The 23826-nt window shown below is 35.5% G+C and overlaps 5 protein-coding genes across 6 annotated transcripts; 4 read left to right on the top strand and 1 right to left on the bottom strand.

Annotated features, from left to right (window-relative positions):
- Positions 1-34: 34 nt before the first annotated feature.
- Positions 35-938, top strand: LOC8258269 (3-hexulose-6-phosphate isomerase). Its single transcript, XM_002510767.3, has one exon. It carries the CDS (start codon positions 104-106, stop codon positions 716-718), a length of 615 nt encoding a protein of 204 aa, XP_002510813.1. The 5' UTR covers positions 35-103; the 3' UTR covers positions 719-938.
- A 2063-nt stretch (positions 939-3001) lies between these two features.
- Positions 3002-4794, top strand: LOC8258270. 2 transcript variants are annotated; one of them, XM_025158110.2, is made up of 3 exons: positions 3002-3293; positions 4049-4161; positions 4389-4794. In XM_025158110.2, exons 1-3 carry the CDS (start codon positions 3101-3103, stop codon positions 4485-4487), a joined length of 405 nt encoding a protein of 134 aa, XP_025013878.1. In that variant the 5' UTR covers positions 3002-3100; the 3' UTR covers positions 4488-4794. The 2 variants fall into 2 exon arrangements, with proteins under 2 accessions (XP_025013878.1, XP_002510814.1); XM_002510768.4 differs by having other exon boundaries at positions 3004-3293; positions 4046-4161.
- A 2210-nt stretch (positions 4795-7004) lies between these two features.
- Positions 7005-8909, top strand: LOC8258271 (transmembrane protein 161B). Its single transcript, XM_015722261.3, has one exon. The coding sequence runs from the start codon at positions 7358-7360 to the stop codon at positions 8765-8767; it is 1410 nt and encodes a 469-aa protein (XP_015577747.2). The 5' UTR covers positions 7005-7357; the 3' UTR covers positions 8768-8909.
- Positions 8910-13907: 4998 nt separating this feature from the next.
- Positions 13908-15505, top strand: LOC8258272 (heat stress transcription factor B-2a). Its single transcript, XM_002510770.4, has 2 exons — positions 13908-14445; positions 14536-15505. Exons 1-2 carry the CDS (start codon positions 14197-14199, stop codon positions 15256-15258), a joined length of 972 nt encoding a protein of 323 aa, XP_002510816.1. The 5' UTR covers positions 13908-14196; the 3' UTR covers positions 15259-15505.
- Positions 15506-16263: 758 nt separating this feature from the next.
- Positions 16264-20692, bottom strand: LOC8258273 (leucine-rich repeat receptor protein kinase EMS1). Its single transcript, XM_002510771.4, has one exon. The coding sequence runs from the start codon at positions 20309-20311 to the stop codon at positions 16400-16402; it is 3912 nt and encodes a 1303-aa protein (XP_002510817.1). The 5' UTR covers positions 20312-20692; the 3' UTR covers positions 16264-16399.
- Between the last annotated feature and the right edge of the window lie 3134 nt (positions 20693-23826).

Genomic DNA, 23826 nt, shown 5'->3' with positions numbered 1-23826 from the left:
TTATTCAGGAGAGAGGCTTATATCTCTGTAGTTTGCGTTGCTTGTTTCGTTTCTAAGTAACGGAAGAACAGATAAATCCAGTGGAGAGGAAATTCTAAGAACCATGGCCACTGAAGCTCCCTCCTCCATGTTATCTCTAGCATCACAAATATGCAATCACATAGCCTCCATCTTCTCCAAACCCACTGGTCCCCACCCACATCCTTTGGACCTCATGGTCACCACTCTCTCCACCATAGCCGCCCAGAAAGGCCATGTCTTCCTCTACGGAGTAGGGCGAGAAGGCCTTATGCTAAAGGCTCTATGCATGCGTCTTGCGCACCTTGGTCTCGCCACCCACTTTATCTTCGACATGACCACTCCTCCAATCACCTCCAATGATCTCCTGATCGCCTCTGCTGGTCCCGGAGGATTCTCCACCGTCGATGCCTTGTGCTCTGTGGCAAGATCTTATGATGCCAAAGTACTATTGCTGACTGCTCAGCCTGAAACTGGATCCTGTGTGAAGCAAGCAAGCGTTGTTTGCTATGTGCCTGCCCAGACTATGGCGAACGACAGGGATGATGCAGAAAAGGAGAACTCTAGGCCGCTGCTGCCCATGGGAAGTGTTTATGAAGGAGCGTTGTTTGTATTGTTCGAGATGGTTATTTACAGATTGGGTGAAGTTTTGGGTCAGAGCCCTGAGGCCATACGATCTCGACATACCAATCTTGAATGAACGCTTTCAGTTGGTTCTATTTTGTGTAGCTTGTTATTGAAATTCCAGTTATATTCGAATAAAGATGGCATTGAACACCTATTAGTTAGTTTAGTATATTTGGATTACAAGAAAACTATTCAGTAATGCAATCTGGGAAAATCAGATCTCATTTATGTAATCTAATGATTCATCATTGAGAAAAAAAATAAAATCTAGAGTTTTGGTCTCATGTGCCATATATCTTTCTTGATGGACTATGGTTACGAATTTTACCATAATTTTCGACATTTAAATTATGGATTTGCGTTGGCTCGACTGAGCGTTTGACTGTTAGTTGAAGATGACAATGAATCTCGGCGGTTAAACTAATTCAGGCCATCCTTCCTTCCTAAGTTACCAATCCAAGCCAAAAGCTGAAGGCCATTAGAAGTTAGAGCCTATATGGAACTGTATCAAGCATTATTAGATGAGAACAAAACATATCTGCACAATATAATTAGTAATGAGAAGGATATACGCAACTATCTCGTTTTCTGAAAGCATAAACTTTCAAAATGTTCTCAAATTTGCGAACATTGTCATATGCGTTCTTCCCATAGCTGATATCCCTTCCAACCGCTGCCCAAAAGTTTTACTGCACCGGCAGCACCCAAAATGGACCACCCACCCGAGTGACTCCTGTACGAGAGTGCATGAATCTTAATTTTCTTTTTCCTTGTTATATATATGTTCGAGACGGAGAGGCAGTGGCAGCCATGTGGTGTTGAATCCGAACACAAACAAAAAGGAATTTGTGGTGTTGGGCAATTTGGTCAAACTCCAATGACTTTGACCGGTGGAAGGACAGGTCTGTAAATATAAAGAGGCAATAGGGTCATTACTTAAAACAAACGCCAACAAGTACAACACAGAACCAAAACTATTTATAAAAGAAGAAAAGAAAAAGGAAAAATCCAACTGGATAATGGTCAGCATCACGTAGAAACTCTCTCTCTCTCTCTCTCTCTCTGCGCTTTGAGATATTTATATTTTGTTTTGTAATTTTGTAGGGAAGGAAGGATTCTTCGTTGATCCCCAAAATATCTTTCCATATATTTTTAATTGCTTAATTTTATCTTTTGTGTCTTCAGATATTTTAACCTTCTTCCTCTTCCTATCTTACCTCCTCGAGTACCCAAACCTTCCTATACTCGCTCTTTCACCACACTTGATCTCCCACTCTTTTTCTTTTTTAAGTCCCATACCACCATGTTATGATAACTGATAATAAAATAAAATAGGTAATATTATTTCAATTGTTTGATTAAAATTATATTTTTTATTTTTCAAAAAAAATAATTAGAAAACATATATTACTTGCAATATTATCTTTAGTCCAATGAGAAGATTTATAATTATATACTAATAAAAATATAAAAATATATTACCTGTAATATTGTTTTTGGTCGAATGAGAAAATTTAGAATTATTTACTAATAAGGATATAACATAAACATTTTAAATTTTAAATGCATAGCTCTAATTATATAATTTATTCTAAAATTTTAAATTATCTTAATATACAGTTTATGCATTTTATTATCTATAAGAAAGAGAAAGAAAAAGTTGAAAATTAGTACCGGGAGGCAGTAAGAATCTAATTTAATTATCATTTATATATATAGATATTTTTATGAAAAAATATCAAAAAATTGTAAATTTTTTATATGTGAATAAAATAAAATATTAAGATAATGATAGTTTTGATAAAAATATGGTAACTTATATATTTAGTATTATTATTCTATTTAGTTGATATCAATTATGCAAGTTTTGGAAAATAGTTGTGCCTTCAAGACTAGCTAACAACATTAGTAGGAGAGCCACTTCCCTAAGAACTTTTATTATTTTGATCCTAGGCACTAAAAAGAATATGTATTCTTATATATTCATTTATACAATCATATAAATGCTCTATTACAATATCTCTTTTTAAATAAAAGTATGGGTCAATTGGGCAAATGCCACCTTATCATCGATCTGTTAATTTATCAAATTATTATGATAAAATTTGATTAAAGATAAATCCAGTTGCAAAAATACAAAGCATGCCTAATTGTCAACTATTCTATCAATTAAATTGTTTACGGACATCCCTTCAAAAAAACAAAAGGAAATTCTTTACGCATTTTTCCAAATTTAGGGGGCTGCACGTGTTCATTCAACAGAGCGAGTAGCCTAATTCGCTTACTCTCACTTGAACAACCCGTAAGCAAAAAGAAGCCAGCCTAGAGCGCAGTCTACACTCTTAATATATAAGCCCCCTGAAACCCTCCGAAAATATACAACAAAACCAAAAACGTAAGCCTAAAGCTCAACCAGCTCTTTTCTGGCAGCCGTAACGAGCACTTTCCCGGTAACATGGATCCTCACCATACAGAATCATGGACGAACGAGAAGCACCTTCACTTCTTGAAGTCAATGGAGGCTTCTTTTGTCCGCACAATGCTCGAAAATAACGCTCGTATCCTCCGCCTCGACCGTTACTTGCCGGATAGTTCTGAATCAACTTTAGATTTGAAATCTCAGAGACCTAAAAAGCATGCTACTTCAGGTATAAAACAAAAATTGACGACGGTGACGTTTTGATCTCTATTATTGTATACTGTCGTTTCTTTTCTTTTTAATTAAACTCGAAATCTCACGATCTAGACTCAACATAACGTTTGATTTAAAAAAAAGAAATTGAAAAATATCCCATAAAAGCGGATTATATATACAAGTACATATGTATACACGGTGCGTTTTAGCAGTCAAGACATCCATTTTGTAGATTTTCAAGATAGCTATTTGGTGTAATGTAACTGGTCAATCTTTAATTAATTTGCTAGCTATAGCTTTCTTGTCAGGCTGGTGAATGGCTTGTTTGGAGTTGTTGTGGCATGTTTGGCCGCTTTCGTTTTCTTTTTTGATAAAAATGGGTTCCATAGGTCCGTCATTAATCCATCTTCCTGCAATGCTTAATTACTAGGTTAAATGTAACTCGAGACTATAATAAGGCATGCGAGAACAATGTTATTGAATAAAATGTTTTTTACATCCAAGACTTTAACTTTGTACCTAAAGATTTATACTTAACGTGAAAAATGGGGTTTTGACCAGCCACCAAACATACCGCAAAAGAAACCAGTATTAAATATGCTGAATATGCCCTTTTATTTTTTTGGTGGAAGATATTTTCCCTTGTCATATTGGTGGGCTATGGTTAGGTTCACTTTATGTTCTTTTTAAAACGCACTTTATTATTATCATCATCATCATTTTAATATTATGGTCTCCCTTTTTGGGCATTTGGGTATTTCGCAGTAGATCATTACAATATTAGTGGTTCAAGGTCAAGAACGAATGGCAGGAGCGACAGGAGAACAAGAAGATTATCATCTAATCGCCCATCTCAGCGCCATGCTCCGTCTCAAGATCAGGTTAATACCATGTGACAAAAGAAGAGTGTTTTTGGACCTTTTGATCACGATCAATGGAAAGATCTTTTGTGATTTAACATGACCCTACTGGACTAGCAAAGTTTCAAAGAAAACAATTCATAATTTCTTTGACATTTTGGAAAGTTGCCTGCTTACTTTTGATGTATCTTTTTTAATCAATACAATAAGATATGGACGCTATTTATATACGTATTGTATGCTAACAGGTGGTCCCACAGCTTGAGAATAGAAGTGGTGATAAAGAGGAAAGAGACCCTCCCAATGTAGCAGCAGCAGTAGTTGCATACGTGGCGCCTGCCAATTGAGAGAGATGCTTTACCAATAGATGAATGATTCCTTGTTTCTTTTATGCGCTAATCACTGATTTGCTAGAGTTTTATTAGATTAGTATTGGCTAATTAATGTAGACAAGGTGCAGTTCTTAAGCAAGTATCTTTATATGTCCTACTACAGGATGTGATATGATCAAGACTGGTTTTTTTATTTTTGTTCTCCAAGGAAGAGATTGCAAGCTGTATTCCATAATTCTCTCTTAATTACTGCCCTATTACAAGGATTGTTTTCTTTTTAAAATTTTGAGAAAAAATAAATATATATTTTTTTCATTTGTAATACTGTTATCGTCGAGAAGACAGGTTAATGACTCGCACAACTTTGAATGTTTTATTTTATATTGTTTTTATAAATGCTTCTAATGAAAAATCAGCAGCAATTAGGAATACACTTGAAAATGCAAGTGAATAACAACTAAAAAAGTAAGGGCAAGGGCAAATCACTCGAGGGTTTTTGAGTACATATATATTAAGTTAGATCATAATTGAGATTTATATATCTAGGGTATGTATGTTACTAATATAGATTAAATATTACCCATAAGTCCACGGTTGAAAATTGGACATAAAAATATCTAAATTAATTAATATTTAATAAAATAATATAGAAGATATTTCAAGATGGGAAGGTAGATTTTTGTTGTTAATATATTCTTTATGATTTAGTTTACTACTTTTGCTTGTTGAAAGGATGAGGGAAGAAGGAATAAAGGAGAAAGAGACAATGAACAAGGAGAGAGATGTCAATCTTGATCTCTCTTTATGGGAACCTTATCTTCATGATAGAGTTGGTTACTTAATCTTTTCATAAAATAATGCAACAGCCTAAATTACTAATCACAACTATAGAAAGCCTAGCTGTTGTTCCCAATGACCAGCGCACCTTGTTTCTGTATATTTTGGTAATGTGGGTCAGTCCATCGCCAGTGCTGGAGAAAGCTTTGTATAGTTTGGTAATGTGGGTTAATCCTCCTCCAGTGCTGGAGAAAGCTCTGTACTTCGATTATCTTCCATTCGCAATGAAACCTTTGCTGTTAGCAGTTCAAATATATACATATTATACTTCACTAGTAGTTAATCATTCACCTGTTTAATTTGATCCATTGATTAGAGAGGTGTGTCATATATATAAAGATGTTAAATTATGTTTTTGGGGTGATTCTCAATCCGTAGGGCAAGGAAGAAGTGCAAATCAAGCCCAAGAAATAAACACGTACCTACGTGCCAAAGAAAATAATAACCTTGGAGACCATATGGCAGATGAAAATGAAGTGAAATTCAAAAATCACAGGCATGACCGGCAAATATAAATCTAACCGCTAGATATTATTGCATTAGAAACTTAAAATAGTGCAATTATATGCGTCTGATATTGAGGAGAACTCTACAGGCACATGGCAAAACACAGGGAATGAAACCAGGCACACCATAAAATCAAAGGGGCCAGAGTACTCCTATTCACTAACCCCATAATTGGCCTTGCACGAAAATAAAGACATGCGCGCACTCACTCCTTACCGAATTGAAAAAGCAAGGTTTGCTATTCCTTCACTAATGGAAAAGTTGGCTTTCCTGTATTTGCACCCCCTTGTTTTGTTTGTTCCACGTACTTGTGTTCATATCCTGATCACATCATAATAATCCATCCCTGTCTTTCAAAGCCACCTATATCATTAGGCAGACACCCCATCAAATGACTATCCCATGGATAGATTTTTTGTTTTCTTTTTTCATTTAAAGATGTAACAATCTAATTAAGATATAGATTTTATAAGGATTATTTATTATTTTCCCTTTCTATAATCCAATAAATATCCAACCCATCAAATAAGAGTGAGGAAGAGGGTCGGGGAAGAACCCTCCTTTTGATCAACACGACAAGTGTACTTCTCGCTAGTTAGGCACATGCTCAATAATAGGGCATTGATATTTCCAATAGTTGTCTATTTTTCTTATTTGATAAAAACCAAACTTTGCAGTTTTTTGGAGTCTTGGGTGAGATTCATCATGTTTTTACAAACAATAATCGTCTAACTTTGAAACCAGCTTCCAAACTTCTCTTCCAAAACCAGGGGATGGTCGTTGCCATTTCTGACCAAAAATCACATCCTCTCTTTTTCTTCATGATTTCTGTCTAGTCTTTTATATTGTCCAGTTGTTTTTTAAGATTATAAATATACTTTTTATATAATTATACCAAATTAAATATAAAATATATAAATATATAAATATTTAATATTTAATATTAAATAATTAATATATTTAAAATTAATAAATACGTATCAAATCATTTATATATTTGATATATAACTAAATTTTTTTTTTATAATTTATATATGAAATTGTTGGTTATGATATTGATTATTTAGTATATGGGTAATGTTGGAAATTATTTTTAATTTAATGGTTAAAATTTTTGATTTTTTTTTTTTTTTGATATTTCAATCTATGCTTATTTTGATGTGAATTTTTTAGGTTAAAAGTTGGAATCTAAACTTGCATTAATTAAAAATAAAATACTTTCTGAAATAGTATGGAGAAAAGAAAGAAAATAAAATAAAAAACTACTAGTCTGAACTTGAATTAATTAAAAATAAAATATCCAAATCAGTGCCAGATCATAAACCGATAAAAGTCCACAAAGAGAGGCACGTCATCAGATGTCCCCACCCTCCAACTTCAATTTCAAGCAATGAAAGGATGGACCCAAACTCCTTAAAACAAACAATTAAACAAAGCCCAAAGACGAGCGTACAGTTTAGTCCAAAAACGACATAGACCTTCACCATTCCGAAACCTTCGAAGTTTTGAGATCCCGAATTCCTTTCACCTCACTTCACAACATGCTGCACCAACAATTCTTTGAACCTTACAGTAATCTAATCTTACAAACAACACTCACCGTCTCACTTACTCTGTTTCTCGTATTCCTCAAAATCCCCATCTTTTTCCTTCAAGGCCTTTTCACTTACATCCACCCTGACAATCTTCCCCAGCAAAACGGTGTCAAAGCTGCCATTAGAAGACCCTCTTCTTCTGATTCCAATTCCACCCTCGACAGCTCTCAGAATTTATCATCCAAGTCTAATTCTGATTTTAAAAGGAGAAATAATAAATCTAAAGAAAAGTTTGAGTTTGATGAAAACAATGCCCAGATCTTTAGGTTAAAGCTCGACGAAGCTCATCTTCAATCTCGTATCTATTTTAATGATTATTGGTATTCTTTTATTTACTCACTAGTTGCTCTTTCTTCTTTCTTGCTTTATAAGTACTTGGGTGGTGTGCTTGAAAAAGATGGGATTTTGACAGATGGGTCCTTAATTCCACTGATTTTAGGATTTGTTGGTATATACAAATTGTTTATGTCGTTAGCAAGATTATCTTTTGAGAAATCTGCTTCCAAGAGGTCTGATAAACAATTGAGCGTGCTTTTTGGGGTTTTAGGGTTTCTTTTCGGGTTCTTGATTTGTTCTGGAGCTGGACATTCTGTTCTTGATTTTGATTTTAGTTCATTTGATGGGAAAGGAAGGCTTTTTGTTGCTGTTCTAATGGGGCTTCTTTCTGGGTTTTTGTATATGCCCGCCGGGAAAAATGCTCGTGCATTTTGGATCGGAACAGATCAGCTTCAGTCTAATTTGAGTATGATATACTGCGGATGGTTTGCTAGAATGATCCTGTATGCCAATTTTTTATTGGTCTTTTTCACAGCATTGCTTTGGATTAGTCCATTAACTGATATTCTAATTAGCAAGAGTGTTGATATGAAAACAAGCAGCGGTAGTATTAGGAATGCTGAGAAGTTAGTTGGAAATGTGGGTTTTACAGTATCAGATTTTACAAGGTTTAGGCTTTGGTGCTTGTTGCTTTCGGGACTTGTCCAAATCATGGCATTACGGCCTAACTTGCAAATGTATTTGAATGAAGCATTGTTTTCTTGGTACCAGCGGTTGCATGCCAGCAAGGTTCCTGATTTGGATTTCAGTAGAGCCAAAGTTTTTCTGCACAATCACTACTTATGTCTTGTAGTTGTGCAGTTTATTGCACCACCTTTCCTGGTACTTCTCTTCCTTGGCTTATGTCAGATTGATGGTACCTCATTTAAGAATTTCGAATTGTTATGCAGCGTACTCCCTTGTACTGCTTTTATGAAAGAAATGACTTTGTTAATGGCTTGGTGGGTTATCTTTCTCTGGACAGTTTTTACTTCAGCAAGCCTACTCTTGTACCGTCGTGGCATTTTGTATGTTTCTTGATCGTCTCTGACTTTTGTGGTGACCTCCAATACTGGGTCCCAGACTTAAAGTTTTTCTTCTTTTTTTTATTATGAGCGATCGAGGGTTTGTTTGTAACGGATTCTTACTTAATTGATACATATGCAGTACATTGAGAACACAATCCATTTTCAGATGTCTTCTTGTCTAATTTTCCCCTGTACAGTTTGTGGAAAAATAGGAAGGACTAAAGCAAGGTTTTTATACTCATGGATGCTTGTTTTCAACTGACAACATTGTCTTGCAAGAAGGTTTACAACTATCACTCATATGTTGCACCCAACTAAATCTCCAGTTGCGCATGTAAATATACTTGTCTTTTTTATTCCATATAATACTGTCATTATTAGCATACTAAGCTTTCTGATGTACCGAGCAGAACTTTGGGGATACCTGTTGTTTCCAGCTATTTTAAAGCTCAATCTAGAATAATAAAGAAAAAAAAACCTGCCCGTATGTCCTTGTCATAATTCCTTAATTCTAAATACTCTGCTATAAGACAGAAGGAATACAATTCGCTGAAGTAATTGATCAATAGACAATGCAACTTATAGAAGTACTTTATTTTGTCTGAGGTTTTAGATTAGATTTTTCAAATTATGTGTACATGCCAGAATTTCTAATATGAAGAAATTGTAGTTTTTTAGAATTCTTGGAATACTTGAGGTTTGTTTTATCACATGGAATTGATTTTATCAACATCAAGTATTACTGAATGCTTTTAGTTGGTAGTTGAAATTCAGTGCTTTCTTTATGACAGCACAAAAGGAAAGTTATCCTTTTCGGTGGTAGTGGTTGATATGGCTATTTCAGCAAGCTACTCCTATTAATATGGTGCACTTCAGGTTTATTATTGAGATAGTGTGTAAGACTACTGAAATGCCCTTATCAGAAGGTGCTGATGTAACATAAGCATTGTAGTTCTGTAATTACAATGTGTCTTAGAGTACCTGCACTAAAAGAAATACTGTAAAACTAGTTTAGTTTTAAACATTGTTGTCTAACAATTTACTTGTAATGGAAAGATTGTCGTTGCAAGGATACATGTTGTCAGCATGTCCTACTGACTGATACACTGGTCCTCATTTGTGAAGCTTAATAACAATATTTCATAAATATCCGTGAAACCCGTTACTCTCTAGCTCTAAGAAATTTCCCTTTTGAAGACAGAAAATTCTCTTTCTCTAAGAATGTGATGCTGGTTTTTGGTCAGCAAGTCCTGTATGATGATGCTTGACCCTTAAAGAAAGTGTCAATTTATGCTAACGTTAGATTTAATGATTTTCATGTTTGAGATTCTTCTCTGAAAGATCTTAACTGTACTGGGCTTTCTCATTTTTATTTGAACATTTGATTAGGTTACAGAAAGAATTCTCTTCTCGAGTCTATCATTGTCTGAGGTAAATTCTCATCATCTGGTTCTTGAGAGGCTCTACTTATTGTTTGGAAATGAATCATGAAATGGAAAATATAATCTGGCAGATAATAATCTAGGAAAAACATAATTTATGCTCATCAGGTGTATCCCGTTAGGGAGTTTATTTTTGCTTCTAGGATGATTAGAGACGTAGTTATATGAACCCTAAGGTTCCAGTCCTTTTATGTTATGCTCATTTGCAGCTCGAGCATAAATGCAAGCAGGAAATTAATGCTAAACCTGGCAATTAGACTTATCCTGTTATTGTGAATAGGGGAACTTCTCTTTATACTTTTACTATTCTGGACTCTTCTTTTACAAGGAATTGGCCAGCTTTCAAAGGGAAGGAAGTCGGTTTCATTTGGTGGTCTTAATCCTTAATCGTAGAATTATAATAAGAAAAGGAAGAGTAGCTGCACATTCATGCCCAAAGTAGGCAGCTATTTAATTAGATCTTATCCTAGCTCTGGTCTTGTTGGTGTGATCGTGTTGTTTCCTTCCCTTCCCTCTAGCCTTTGCCAATATACATATTACGTTTGTATAGTGTTGACGAGTTTGTACAACATAAATGGCTATATCCTCTTTCTCTAATGGCGGGTTTCATTATTTGTGGACATAAATTAGAAGAGGAGATAAAGAGAAAAAGAAAATGTGCAGTTCTGTTTTCGGATTATTGCGTCGAAGTTTGATAGTTCAGTCGTTTTCCTTGAAGCTGTCTATGTAACTGGACAGGATTCTGTGAAATAACAGACGAGTCTTCAGAAGTTGGACATTTTTATCCCCTCTCTTCGGTTAATTTAAAAAAAAAAACAAAAAGGGAATTCCATGGTGCAACTTTGTTTTGTGTTTGACAGGCTCCAGCTCGGAAGGGTTGATGCTTGTCTGAAGATTTTTCAGGTTAGGAAATTGAAAAGCTATAGAGAAGGACTTGGCTGTTGTGGTCTTGATAGAACTAGGCAGGTCCAAGTGGAAGTTCATTGATTTTATTTAATGTTTTATTAATCATTGAGAGGGAGTGTTTATTTTGGTTGTCCGCAGCCAATCATTTTCTAACGCGGAATTGAGGGGTTTGTAACCTAACGGCTGAGCTCTTTGTGCCAAGAGCTGACGCGGGAAACCTGATTGATTTTATGGTAATTAGGAAGGCGAAGCAGGACATCTTTTGGAAAGTCCAAGCTCCTTGGCCTACAAATTTCTCCACTGGCATTGATAAGTTTTCCTTTGATGGCGAGGTCTTGCTCTGTTTGTTAACAACCAAGTTCTCCTTATTCACCACTCACCAGCAACAAACGAGCTAATTACAAAGTAGACAGGACAAACATATAGAACTAAACTTTTCGAGTGTACAACCAACAGATTCCTGCAAGGCAACAACCAGAAAGCGCTGGGACTACAAGGGATTGCAACAAACGGGTAAAAATAAAGATTGATAAGAAATAAGAAACAAGGCAGACACTTATAAATATTTTGTGAATGTGGGTATGGCTGTTCTTCCTATCCGGGACATTTTTGGATCATGTTTCTGGTAAGAATGCGACTTCCCACAACTATACAAAGGAACTCATTTTCGTCTTGAAGATATAATTTTAGTTTTCTCTCCTTTTTTTTTTTTATCTGTATTTTTTTTTTCAAGGAGTTCTGTTGGTTTAATAGGATAAAGAGATAAAACAGATGGTCCTAAAATTTCCAACTAGTAGGGCTTCATTGGATCCTCATACGGGGGACCAAAAGGGAATGTTTGGACCAGAACGGAATTCGCTTCAGGAACTTACGAGACAATTTTCCTATTTTGGCCTTTTCAGGCTTTTGTAGTAGCACATAGAGCACGACCTCTGATGGTTTTGAGGATCGCCAATTTTTCACAACTTTCCAGATTCCATGAATCTTAAAACTAAATTTCTATCTGTATCTTATGACAAATAAACCTTCCCTCGACCGACCATTAATAAAATATAAGAATTTTGACAAAGAAACTTTATATATACAACCTAGAATTCTTATTTGGAAAACCAAAACTTTTAAAAAAGAAGCTAATATAACATTATCTGGCTTTAGACTACATGATGTAACCCTAAAATGAAACTATCAAATGAGCATAATGTAGAGTAGTTATAGTTCTGTTCACTTATAAAGGTCATGAAAATAATAATATCAGCGAAAACAAACTTGAGCCTTTTTTTCACATGGTAAAATATACATTATGGTTTTTCATTGTATAAGAAATTCAAGTTATACTTACATTATTTCAACACGACTTAGTATTATAAATCATATGAGTAAAATTAAATATAACAAAACTATTTGCATTAAATTTTAAGTTTGGTATAGTTTGTTACGATTTTCAATATGGATAATGAATTAGATTGAAAACTCATATTAAAATAATATTTTTAAATGTTGAATCAGAAAATAGTAGGGACTCTTAATCATGAATGTTTTTAGTTTGGAACCGCACGGTTCACCCGAAATTCTAATATGTTGGTTATTCTAATTTTCAATAAAAAAAATTTGTGTTAATGAATATTAAATATGACGGATATTTAGTTTGACATAAATAAATTTAACTTGTCATAATATTGTGGTCATATTGAACTAAAATTTTCAAATATTAAATTTTGGAATATTGTTTTATCATTCTTTCCTTCATAACAATGGTGACAATGGTCTCTCTGTGATAAGAAAAATAGATACTTCGATATATAATATACATGTAATAAGAGTGATTTCTGGTTTGTTGTTATTTGCCTCCCTTTAAGTAATTCCTTTTTCCCGAAATAATTACCTTTGAGAGATAAAGTACCCAAGCTGGGTACAAATGCTAACATTGTTAATAAGAAAATGAAATTCTTAGGTGAAGTATTTAGTGCACAGAGATATGAATTTTCACTATAACTTTAGTGTTTGGCATGATTAATAAAAAATCAACTTAAGAAAGTTAATTAATCTTATGTAGCGACAGGAAAAGGGACGATCAGAAGGCTAATATGGGTGTCGTGCAAGCTACAGCCTAGTAAATATTAGTTTTTGACAGAGAGCAAGCAGATTGTTACTGTTATTGTCACATGGCTTGTTTCTATCTTTGCTCTTCTTTTTTGAATAATTCTTTTGTCTTTGGTTTTGTTGTCTGTTTTGCGTTAATTGCCAAGACAAGTAGAAAACATATAATTAATGAGATTTTTTGTGTGTGTATAATTTAGATGGATGTCCCAACCTATACGATAAAACAATACTTAATTAAAGATATAACACTCATATAATACATCCATAAAGAATTTCTCATATATAATACCACCAGTAAATGCTTCCCAAGTAGCAATCAGCACCTCCAGAATCCAAAGTATAGACAAGGGTTGCTCATATGAATGGGTAAATGGTCCAAACCGACAAGAGTCCCAACTTCCACACACAACCCATTTTGAGATGAGTTGCGGTTAATGTTGATCCCGTTGACGTTCATTTCCTCAAATAAATACATCATAGTTAGAGTTAGCAAGTGGGCCTGTTCTGTGACGACGATCCACAAATAGTTCCATTACCTACTCTGTAACACAGGTCTCGTGTACAAATATTGTTATTGTCTATGAGATCGAACATAAAAGTAATTTTAAAATGTTTTAAGATTCTTTTTTCTTAATTATTAAGAAAAATAAAATTATGAAAAACTGTTAAAAGGGAAGTTTCTCGAAGAGACGTAATTCAGCTTCTCGTCGTTTCCTCGATTTTCTTTTCTTTCTCACGCCATTCTTCCTTTGTTCTCTTCGCTACCATTTACTCTTCTCTCTCTCTCTCTCTCTCTCTCTCTCTCTCCTCTCTTCCCTTAAATAAATTCCCTCACAAAGAAAGAACCTTCTAGATATTACCATACTTCTCCAACAACACTGTCTGTCCAAAATCCTCTATATTAATCTAACAATCCTTTAACCGCTTTTTCTTTTTCTTTTTTCTTCTTCTTTTTTATATAACAAAAAAACTTATATATTTAATAGCGACGGCGATGTCACCGCCGCCCGGAGAACAGAACGGTGATGCGGCTATGGTTGAATCACAGAGATCAATACCGACGCCGTTTTTGACAAAGACTTATCAGCTAGTAGATGATCCAGCAATAGACGACGTAATATCATGGAACGACGACGGATCTACTTTCATCGTTTGGAACCCTACGGTTTTCGCTAGAGATTTGCTTCCTAAATATTTCAAGCACAACAACTTCTCCAGCTTTGTTCGTCAATTAAATACTTATGTAAAGTCTCTCTATTCGTAAGCTTTGATTCTTGGATCATTATTTTATTTCTCTTTCTCAAATACGTCTTCGCTTTTTTGTCTTTTGCAGGGATTTAGAAAGGTAGTACCTGATCGATGGGAGTTCTCTAACGATTGTTTTAGAAGAGGTGAGAAAAGACTGCTATGCGACATACAACGAAGGAAAATCAACGCGCAATCGGCGGCGGCGGGGGTGCCGGTAGTACCGTCACCGCAACCGCATATGCATGTGGCTGTAGCAGCTGCGATTCCAGTGGCGAAACTGATAATATCTCCCGCCAGTTCTGGTGAAGAACAAGTGATTTCAACAAACTCTTCACCGTCAAGATTAGGTGGCGGACCAGCGACAGAGCTTTTGGATGAGAACGACAGATTGAGAAAAGAGAACGTGCATCTTTCTAAAGAATTGATAGAAATGAAGAATCTATGTAACAATATATTTTCTTTAGTTTCAAGTTACGCGGGTAATCAGCCGCCAGAAAACGGAGGTTTCTCGGCGGTGAAGCCGCTGGATTTGCTTTCTGTTAAGCAGTTATCCGTTGAGGAGGAGGAGGAGACGAGTGCTAGGCTTTTTGGTGTAGCCATTGGTGTTAAGAGAGGGAGGGAAGGCGAAGATAGAGAGAATGACACGCAGTTGCAGCTGCAACAACCAGGAGGTGGGAATGCAGTGAAGATAGAACCGGTTGATTGTCAGAATGATGCAGTCAACGGTCATAATCATGATTATGATCATGATCATGATCATGATCAAGAATCAACGTGGCTCAGAAATGGGAGGGTTTGTAATTTATAGGATTAGGAATTTTCTACTGAAAAAGAAGAACGTATTAATTAATTAAGTGTAGGTTTCTTTGTGGTGATGGTAATTAGGCAAGTAGTGTATCAAAAAGAAAGAATTTAAGAGTAAGGTTTCTTTGTAATGATGGTTACGCAAAAGTAGTGGATCACAAAGAAAGAGAGTCACGTGCTAAATGGGTCACGTGCTTTGTGAACCTTTTGGGACCGACTTCAAGAAGTTTCTTAAACCCTTTTTCTATTTATCTGTTCTTTCTTCGTTTTCTTTTTTCTGGTGGCTTTTCTTTAATTCTGTATACTTTCATTATTATTATCTTGAAAAGAGAGTGTGGAATCTAAAGTTGATTTGATTCCCAATAATAATAACTGAGAGGGAGAGAAACGTGTGTTCTAGTGTTGGATTAGCCTCAGTGTATGCTAGCTTTACGGAACTACTCCCTAGTCAATCTGGTGGTGACAATTCTAATCAACGGTAAACCAGAAGTGCTGTAATTGCTAATTATAGCCTCATAGATGATAGTACTTTCCTTAAAACACACCCACAAAGCTGCTATGAATAAATGGATCGAAAATCTTGAAAATTCTAAAGAGATGATGGTAAAGACATAGGAGTTCCTGCCTTGCTTTTCGGCTTCATTTCTAGCGGGTTATGCTGTCACTTGTCACCCATTTTCCTGCTTTGGCGTCTCTCCAAAGACTTTTTTAACAGAGTGAGAGTGAAGGGTAATCCCTAAATGATAAGTTGCCATAGCTTATTCTTACACGCGTGTGCACTTGGCACAAAAGTTTTGAATATTCCATTGTCATTTTCTTTTTTCTCAATTCCTTTTTTTTTTTCCCTTCTCATATGTCTGCTGAATTGAGCTCTGGAAAGATGAGCTGAAGAAGCTTCGCGTTGAAATTGGTTCTAACTACTTTTTTCTTTTTGCCTTTAGAGTTAAAGGAAAGGCATTGGACCTTAACTGAAGGCAGCCCTCATGTTCTCCTCTACAAGCAATAAGAATAAAACATGAAACTCTAACAGTCGTCAGATTAAATTAGCAAACAGAAAAGCTTACAACTTAAGATTTCAAGAGTCATCCAAAACAACCTACAAGGTTATTACACCAAGCTACTCTTTATGCTCACTGATATTAAGTCTACATCTTCTCATAATTAATCCCTTTTAGCAACTTTAATACTTCAAGCATGGTAGGCCTGTCAGCAGGATTATCGGACAAGCACCTAGAAGCAATTTTCAGCGCCCGAAGCATCATCTGCTTTGAATCCGAATTGACAACTGTTGGATCAAGAACATCTGCAGCATGCCCCTTCTTTATCTTTTGAAACACCCAGCCAACCAAATTCCCACCTTCAACCTCTTTGAAATCTGGCCCTGTTGGCTCTTTCCCGGTTACCAATTCAAGCAGAATTACACCAAAACTATAGACATCTCCTCTTGTGGTGGACCTCCCGCTCTGTCCATACTCTGGAGGAATATAACCAAACGTTCCAGCAATATCAGTACTAACATGAGTCTCACAAGCACTGATCAATCTGGCCAGCCCAAAGTCGGCAACTTTTGGCTCGAAATCTTCATTAAGTAAGATGTTGCTGGCCTTGATATCTCTGTGTATAATATGAGGGATGAATCCATGGTGAAGAAAAGCTAGCCCACGTGCAGAACCAATAGCAATTTTCAGGCGTTTGGTCCAATTAAGGATTTCAAGAGCCCCACTCCGATTTCTTAGCCAAAGATCTAAACTTCCATTCACCATATACTCATAAACAAGAAGCTTTTCCTCACCAAAAGAGCAGTATCCGAGCAATGGGACCAGATTCTGGTGCTTCACCTTGCCCAAGGTTTCCATTTCAGCAATAAATTCCCGGTTTCCCTGTGTTTTGGCTTCGCTTAGCTTCTTAACTGCTACTCTTCTTCCATCAGGCAGAATGGCCTTGTATACAGTACCAAAACCTCCATCTCCAATGATGTTTGTCTTACAGAAGTTATTGGTGGCTTCAAGAATATCAACTAAAGTTATTTTCAAAAGGGGCTGCTCAAACATAGCTATATTGATGCTCAAAGGTTCCTTTGATCTGCTGCTACTCAAGAAGTAAAGATTTTGATCAATAAAACTGCTTAATTTGCTTTCTTCAATGTCCTCAGGGTCACCCTGTCTGCTTCCTCTAGTAGTCCACCTTCTTAGTACAAAAGCTATACCGAGAATAATAATCATGCATCCAACAGCAACCCCTGCAAGTCCCCAGGCATTTAGCAAAGATAATCTGCCAAAGTTTCTGATTCTACACGCTGAACCTGTAATTCTCCCACACAGATTCTTGTTGCCAGCAAGTGAAATTTTTGACAGGCTTAGGCATATGCCACTTCTGGGTACAGGCCCTTCCAAATTGTTCTCTGCAAAATTCAGGTAGAACAGATTAACCAAGGTGCATATTTTCTCCGGAATCTGCCCAGATAACCTATTCCCTGAAACATCAAAATACTGAAGTTGCATCAGGTTCCCAAGCTCCGGAGGAATTTCTCCTGTAAGCTTATTTCCATGAAGATCCAAGTACGTCAAGTACGAGAGATTGCCCAATGATCGTGGCAAGTCCCCATCAAAGAAATTATTACTCAAATTCATAGTTTCTATCCTCCATGCCATGGAATTGGACAACAGCTCATCTATGGGACCGGAAAGTCTGTTCAGCTGAACATAAAGCTCCACAAGATTCAGCATCTGTGACAGAGATGAAGGCAGCTGACCCACAAGATCATTATTGCTTAAATCCAAGTGGGTAAGTTCTTTCAAGTTACCAAAACTAAGAGGAACTGATCCATACAACTTATTACCAGTCAAGTTCAGCTTCACTAAACTACCCAAGCCACCTAAAGTTTCAGGAATGGCACCTGAGAGCTGATTTTTCCCCAGATATAAACCCTGAAGCTTAGAAGAGTGACCAAACTCTAGTGGAATAGGACCACTCAAAACATTTCCAGATAAATCTAGGGTGGTAAGATTTGTTAACCTAGAAAGTGATCTAGGAATTGCACCAGAAAGCATGTTATTGTTAATTAGAAGATCAACTATGACCAAAAGGTTCCCCAATTCCTCAGGTATTGAACCAGATAACATATTATGAGACAAATCAAACACTCCATGATGTTGAAGAAAGCTCGAGTCAGGTATATTAGCCTGGCGGAAATACAAAGAAGACTTTGAAGGTATAGAACCAGATAGATTATTGTAAGAAAGAACCAAGCATTGCAGCTCAACCAAATCTACAAGTGACTCTGGAATTGAGCCAGTCAGCCTATTATTTCCCAGGTCCAACGTGGTTAACGCAATGCAATCTCCAAGCTCAACTGGAATATCCCCCTCCAGGAGATTAGAATTCAAGTTAAGAACAGAAAGAGATGTGAGCTTGCCTATCTCTTTAGGCACAGTACCCTTCAGCTGATTGCTGCTAAGCACTAGCCTCTGCAATTGAACAGCATTTCCAATCTCCATAGGCAGAGAGCCCCCCAACAGATTATTTGAAGCAGAGAATTCCATCAAGCTGGTGGACTTCCATAGACTCACAGGTATTGCACCCGTGAAATTGTTGGAATCAAGGTCAAGAACCATTAAAGGAAGCTCTGCCAAGTACTCAGGTATAGAGCCAGTAATCTGATTATCAACCAAAACCAACTGGGTCAAGTTACCACAATTCGGAAACACGTCATCAATTGTACCCGAGAAAAAGTTCCCATCAAGATCAATCTCCATAAGTGACACAGCATTGCAGAGCTCCCTTGGTATCTTCCCTGTCAAAAGATTATTGCTTAAGCTTATATGCTTTAAGGACGAGCAGTTCCCAATTTCTGGGGGTAACTTCCCTGAAAATTCATTACTTGAAAGAAACAACCACTCCATATGATTCCATCTCCCAAGCCAAGACGGCAATGGCCCAGAAAGCTGATTCTTTTCAGCAGAAAACGTCAGCATGGGCAACTGAAAAAGCTCTTCGGGCAAAGACCCAGAAAGTGAATTGAAAGAGAGCATTATAGTTTTCAAGTTCCTGCAGTTTCCAAGCTCACCAGGTATAGATCCATTAAGCTCAGAATAAGCGAGATTCAATATACTCAAATTCTGCAACTTTCCTATGGACTTTGGGATTGAACACCTCAATGGGTTATAAGAAAGGTCAAGTTTACTCAATGACTTTAACTTAGATATTTGCTCAGGCAATGGGCCTGAGATCAAGCAAGAAGGTGAAAAGAAATTCTCAAGCTTTGCAAGGGAACCAATTTCGGGGGGTAACTGACCAGAAAATGAGTTAATGCCAATGTAAAGATCGGTAAGGTTTGTGAGATTACCTATTTCTGGTGGAATTACACCAGAGAATGAGTTGTTTGATATATCCATAGAAGTTAAAGACTTGAGGTTATTGAAAAAAGCAAACGGTAAAGAACCTGACAAAAGATTGTTCCCCAAGTCCAGGAATCGCAAATGAATCATCTGGCCGAGTTGACTCGGAACTGTACCAAAAAGTGCATTGGTAGAGAGATCAAGAGTATCAATTTGGGTTAACTTGCCAAACTCAGGTGGGATTTTTCCACTGAAGGAGTTAGAACCGAGTTTGAGGATTTGAAGCTGAGTCAGGTCACCGAGTTGACTAGGGATTTCTCCTGATAACTGATTGCCAGCTAAACAAAGCTGTTTTAAGTGTTTTAAACGTGAAATCTGTAGTGGGATTTCACCAAAGAAAAGATTTTTAGACACGTCAAGGACAGTGAGGCTGGAAAGATAGAAAAGAGAAGGGGAAAGAGGACCTTTTAGCAACTGATTAGTAAGAACGAGTGAAGTAACTCGACCTTGTTGGCAACCAACACCAACCCAGGTACAATGGGGGTTGGACTGGTTCCATGAAGAAAGAAAGTTTGGATTTTTAAGTGAGGCTTTGAAAGATAGGAGGTTATCCTTATCTGGGGAATGTTCCTCTTGCTCTGTTATGGACTTGGCGAGTGAAATGAAAGGTTGCACAAACACAAAGAAGCAAAGAAATAGATGCTTAAACGCCATACCCATTAGGAAAAGAAGAGTTCTTTTACAGAGAATAACTGAAAGAAAGAAACTCAAAAGGAAAACCCATTCAAGGAAAAGAGGGCTAAAAGTCTAAAAAGAAGATACAGAAACACACAAAATGGAGGTGAAGAGGAAGAGGAAGCTTAAACGCCATAGGAAGGTCTCGCAGTCACAGGGTCGGTCATATTTTCTTTTCTTCTTCGTCTGAGAGAAATGATCAAAAGCGGTTTCTACAAGTGTCAGAGAACAACACGTAAGTCACGTGATTGAATCTTTTATTAAAGTAACGGCAATTCTGTTTTGCTTTACAAAAGAACCCTTCAAGTACGTGAGAATCTCTTTTGGAAATTATGTTTAGGGCCCTTAAAAACCTTTTAATAAAGCGTAAAAAGGTCCAAAAGGATTCTCTACTTCTTAGAATCCGGCTTTTGTCTTCTTCCATTTCTCTACTTTTATTCTTCTTTACTTCTTTCAATCTTCATGCAATAAGTATTATTCTTGTTGGTGGGTTTCGCACTTCGTATGATTGTGGTTGCATGTTGCACAAAGAGATTCTTTACCTACTCTATGAATTAGGTAGTAGTACAATACAAATTCTATGGACCTTGTCTTTCCAACCCAAGTTCATAGATTTCTTCTTCCTCTTAAAAGAAATCAGAGATCATAATATGTTTATTATTTTCGCTTATTAACTTTTTTTTAAAAAAAGAATTGGGTTCACTCGTATATATCTTATTTGCGTATATGTTCAATGGTATGGTTAGTTTTGGCTCCAAGAATGCACGTGATTGGGAATGATCACGAATGAAAAGAATTTGTGAAGTGGCCCAGAAAGAAAAAGGAAATATGTACTCTGGGAGTTCTGAAGCTCTCTGGCCACAGGGACACTAAAACGTGAGTTGTGCGGGTGACCAGTGTCCTTGACCTTTAATACTGATTGGGACAGCAAATGCTTTTTAAGGCCTCCAGAATTGAAATCGAATCCAAGATTGTTTAATATTCAAGAAACCACTGCTAGCAACAACATTAATGGTGCTCATTGTTTCCTACTTGAAAATTAAACCATCTCGGTACCCATATTAATATCTTCCAAATTAATTCCTACCCAGAAGTCCAAGAGCACATAATTAAGAATGGCTTAAATTCATGTAGAAATGGTGAGATTACGAAACAGGCCCTAGACGAAGAGTGGGATTTGGTTTCTTTAAGGGCATTATTAAAAGCAAAGTCGCAGTCTGTAGGTATCTGGGAGTGGGTGCAGAAGGGGTACGTATGTTGCAAATTTATATGAGATCGTTTTTGTCTTTTTATAAGTTTAGCAAAGTCCTGTCTATTGATTTAAAGGAAACAGATTTGATTTTGAGAAGACGTAGTGTGTGGCCAAAGGGATGAGCTGTCCCTTCACAGCAAGCAAACCCAGAATGTGAATTCCTTTTTCTCCCCTGCTGCTGCTATCATCATTTTCGATTATATTCTCTTTTTTATTTTTCAAATCCTTTTATTGAACAATGTAGAAACTTGTGTTTAAGGAGGAACTTATGTTCAAAGATACTACATAATATAATAATGTCATTTAATATGACTGCTCGGTAAATAAAACTTTAGTGACAAAATATAAATACTTTGTCAATAGGACGTTGGAACAAAGAGACCATAAATGTAAGGCCATCAATAATTGAGCTAACGAGAATATTTAAATTCCAAATAAAATAGTTTAACTTTAGAATATATTTTTTTTCCAAATTACATATCATTTTTTTGAGAAGCATAACATTTTTTTTAGTTAACTATAGTTTATTATAAGTGACCGTATTAACAAAGTATGAAAGTGAGAAATATAATCAACCAGATATAATAAAACTTTTATATAGTAATAAAAAATTATAATTCCAATCTAGACTATAGAAATATATTTTCTATTACAATAAATTATATTATCTTTTGAATCCCGTTTTAAAAAAATATCTTTCTATACATTAATATTTATATATACAATTTTAAAAAATTTATGTTATTTTATATTTTATCTTACTGTAGTATTATTTTATCTCATAAATTTTAATTATATATATTATCACTGTTTTCTGTCACTTCACTAATAATATTAGATATAAAGTCTAAAGAAAATTTTTAATACTCAAACCTCTATTAAATTATAGCCTCGTCATAGTTTTAAATTTTATTTGGTTCCAAGTATATGAGGATAGAGAGGTTTTATTGTACATAATTTAAGAAAAATACAAAAAACACTTCTTGGTTCTATTTTGTTTTCAAACATAAAAAAAAAGTAGCTTATTTATTGTGTGAATAATAAATAAAAGAATACTTCAAAATCTATTTTTTTGTCACTTTTTGTTTATTTGATGTAGTATTTAATATTTTTATAAATCAGTCTTTTAATATTTTAAAATTGGTAAATAATTTTATAAAGATATCAGATGTTACTTTTTAAATGTATAATAAATATAATAAGATAATGTAAAATATTTAACATTTTCCAAATAAATTAGCTGCTTATTTATTGTGTTGTCGGCTCAGGTTTGATCCTCAAACGAAGGAGTCGCACTGCTTAGATATAAAAGCAGCAACACCTAAATTAAGAACTAATAATCAATGCAATCCTCAAAATTTGTAAGTATATGATAAGAGTTAACCAAATCACTTAATCCTAAACTTGAGGTCCTACCAGTATTTAACTGTAAATAGGAATTATTGTAAGAGATTTGATTTTAATATCAACCAGAATAACATCATGGCGTGCGAATTGAATTGTTTGTCTTTACCCAACTCACAGTTTAATTCAAAATACGAAAAAACTGTGAAATACATATCTTTATTTCTATGAACATGTGACAGGTAAAAAGAGTCCATGCCTTTTGTTTAATATACGAAAAAGAGGAAAGCCTGTTAACTTGTAGTAGTACAAGTAATTTTCATATAGCTAAAAGGAGCATCTCATATTAATTGCATTATAATACAACTGTACCTATTGTTTTCAAAAAAATTAAAAAAATCAACTCAACTAATTACACTATACTATTTACATTCCAGGGTTTTCGTGCATCCCAACTCCTTCTCATAAATATTTGGCTAAAGGTATCCTCAATTATAATTGATACCTTACATTCTTCTATCTCCATTAAATAATAATAAATATGGCTACCCATCCCACTTTTATTTTAAACAAAGAAGAATGGAACTATAAACTTTAACAGGAACAAATAATTACTGAGAATTTTATCGAAAAATTATAAGTTTCTTGGCATGCAATATTTATCACATTACTGCTTCGACGAAACACCGGCAAACTTACATCTTATGCCTCTTTCAAAACAGTAAACAGATTCTATGGCTGTCCTCCATCATTAGGAGTCTTTTATGTTCAACTGTGATGCTATTTTTTTTTTTTTTTGTAGAATTGCAAAAGAAGTGGTTATTGCTATGGAATTGCAGGGGTGTAACAATTTGTTGCGAAGGACATGTTCTTGCTTGATCAACCCTATATATCTGCTGCAAGA

This window comes from Ricinus communis, chromosome 4 (genome assembly GCF_019578655.1).
Source record: "Ricinus communis isolate WT05 ecotype wild-type chromosome 4, ASM1957865v1, whole genome shotgun sequence".
In the NCBI taxonomy this organism is placed as follows: Eukaryota; Viridiplantae; Streptophyta; class Magnoliopsida; order Malpighiales; family Euphorbiaceae; genus Ricinus; species Ricinus communis.
Note: the sequence above shows the minus strand (reverse complement) of the source record. Positions and strands in the feature narration are given on the sequence as shown.

Bases quoted from the DNA above. Each gene is read 5' to 3' on its own strand.
- LOC8258269 (XM_002510767.3), top strand. From the start codon at position 104: ATGGCCACTGAAGCTCCCTCCTCCATGTTATCTCTAGCATCACAAATA.
- LOC8258270 (XM_002510768.4), top strand. From the start codon at position 3,101: ATGGATCCTCACCATACAGAATCATGGACGAACGAGAAGCACCTTCAC. The intron at 3,294-4,045 runs GTATAAAACAAA...GGTATTTCGCAG, and splicing joins TAAAAAGCATGCTACTTCAG to TAGATCATTACAATATTAGT. The intron at 4,162-4,388 runs GTTAATACCATG...GTATGCTAACAG, and splicing joins ATGCTCCGTCTCAAGATCAG to GTGGTCCCACAGCTTGAGAA.
- LOC8258271 (XM_015722261.3), top strand. From the start codon at position 7,358: ATGCTGCACCAACAATTCTTTGAACCTTACAGTAATCTAATCTTACAA.
- LOC8258272 (XM_002510770.4), top strand. From the start codon at position 14,197: ATGTCACCGCCGCCCGGAGAACAGAACGGTGATGCGGCTATGGTTGAA. The intron at 14,446-14,535 runs GTAAAGTCTCTC...TGTCTTTTGCAG, and splicing joins TTCGTCAATTAAATACTTAT to GGATTTAGAAAGGTAGTACC.
- LOC8258273 (XM_002510771.4), bottom strand. From the start codon at position 20,311: ATGGGTATGGCGTTTAAGCATCTATTTCTTTGCTTCTTTGTGTTTGTG.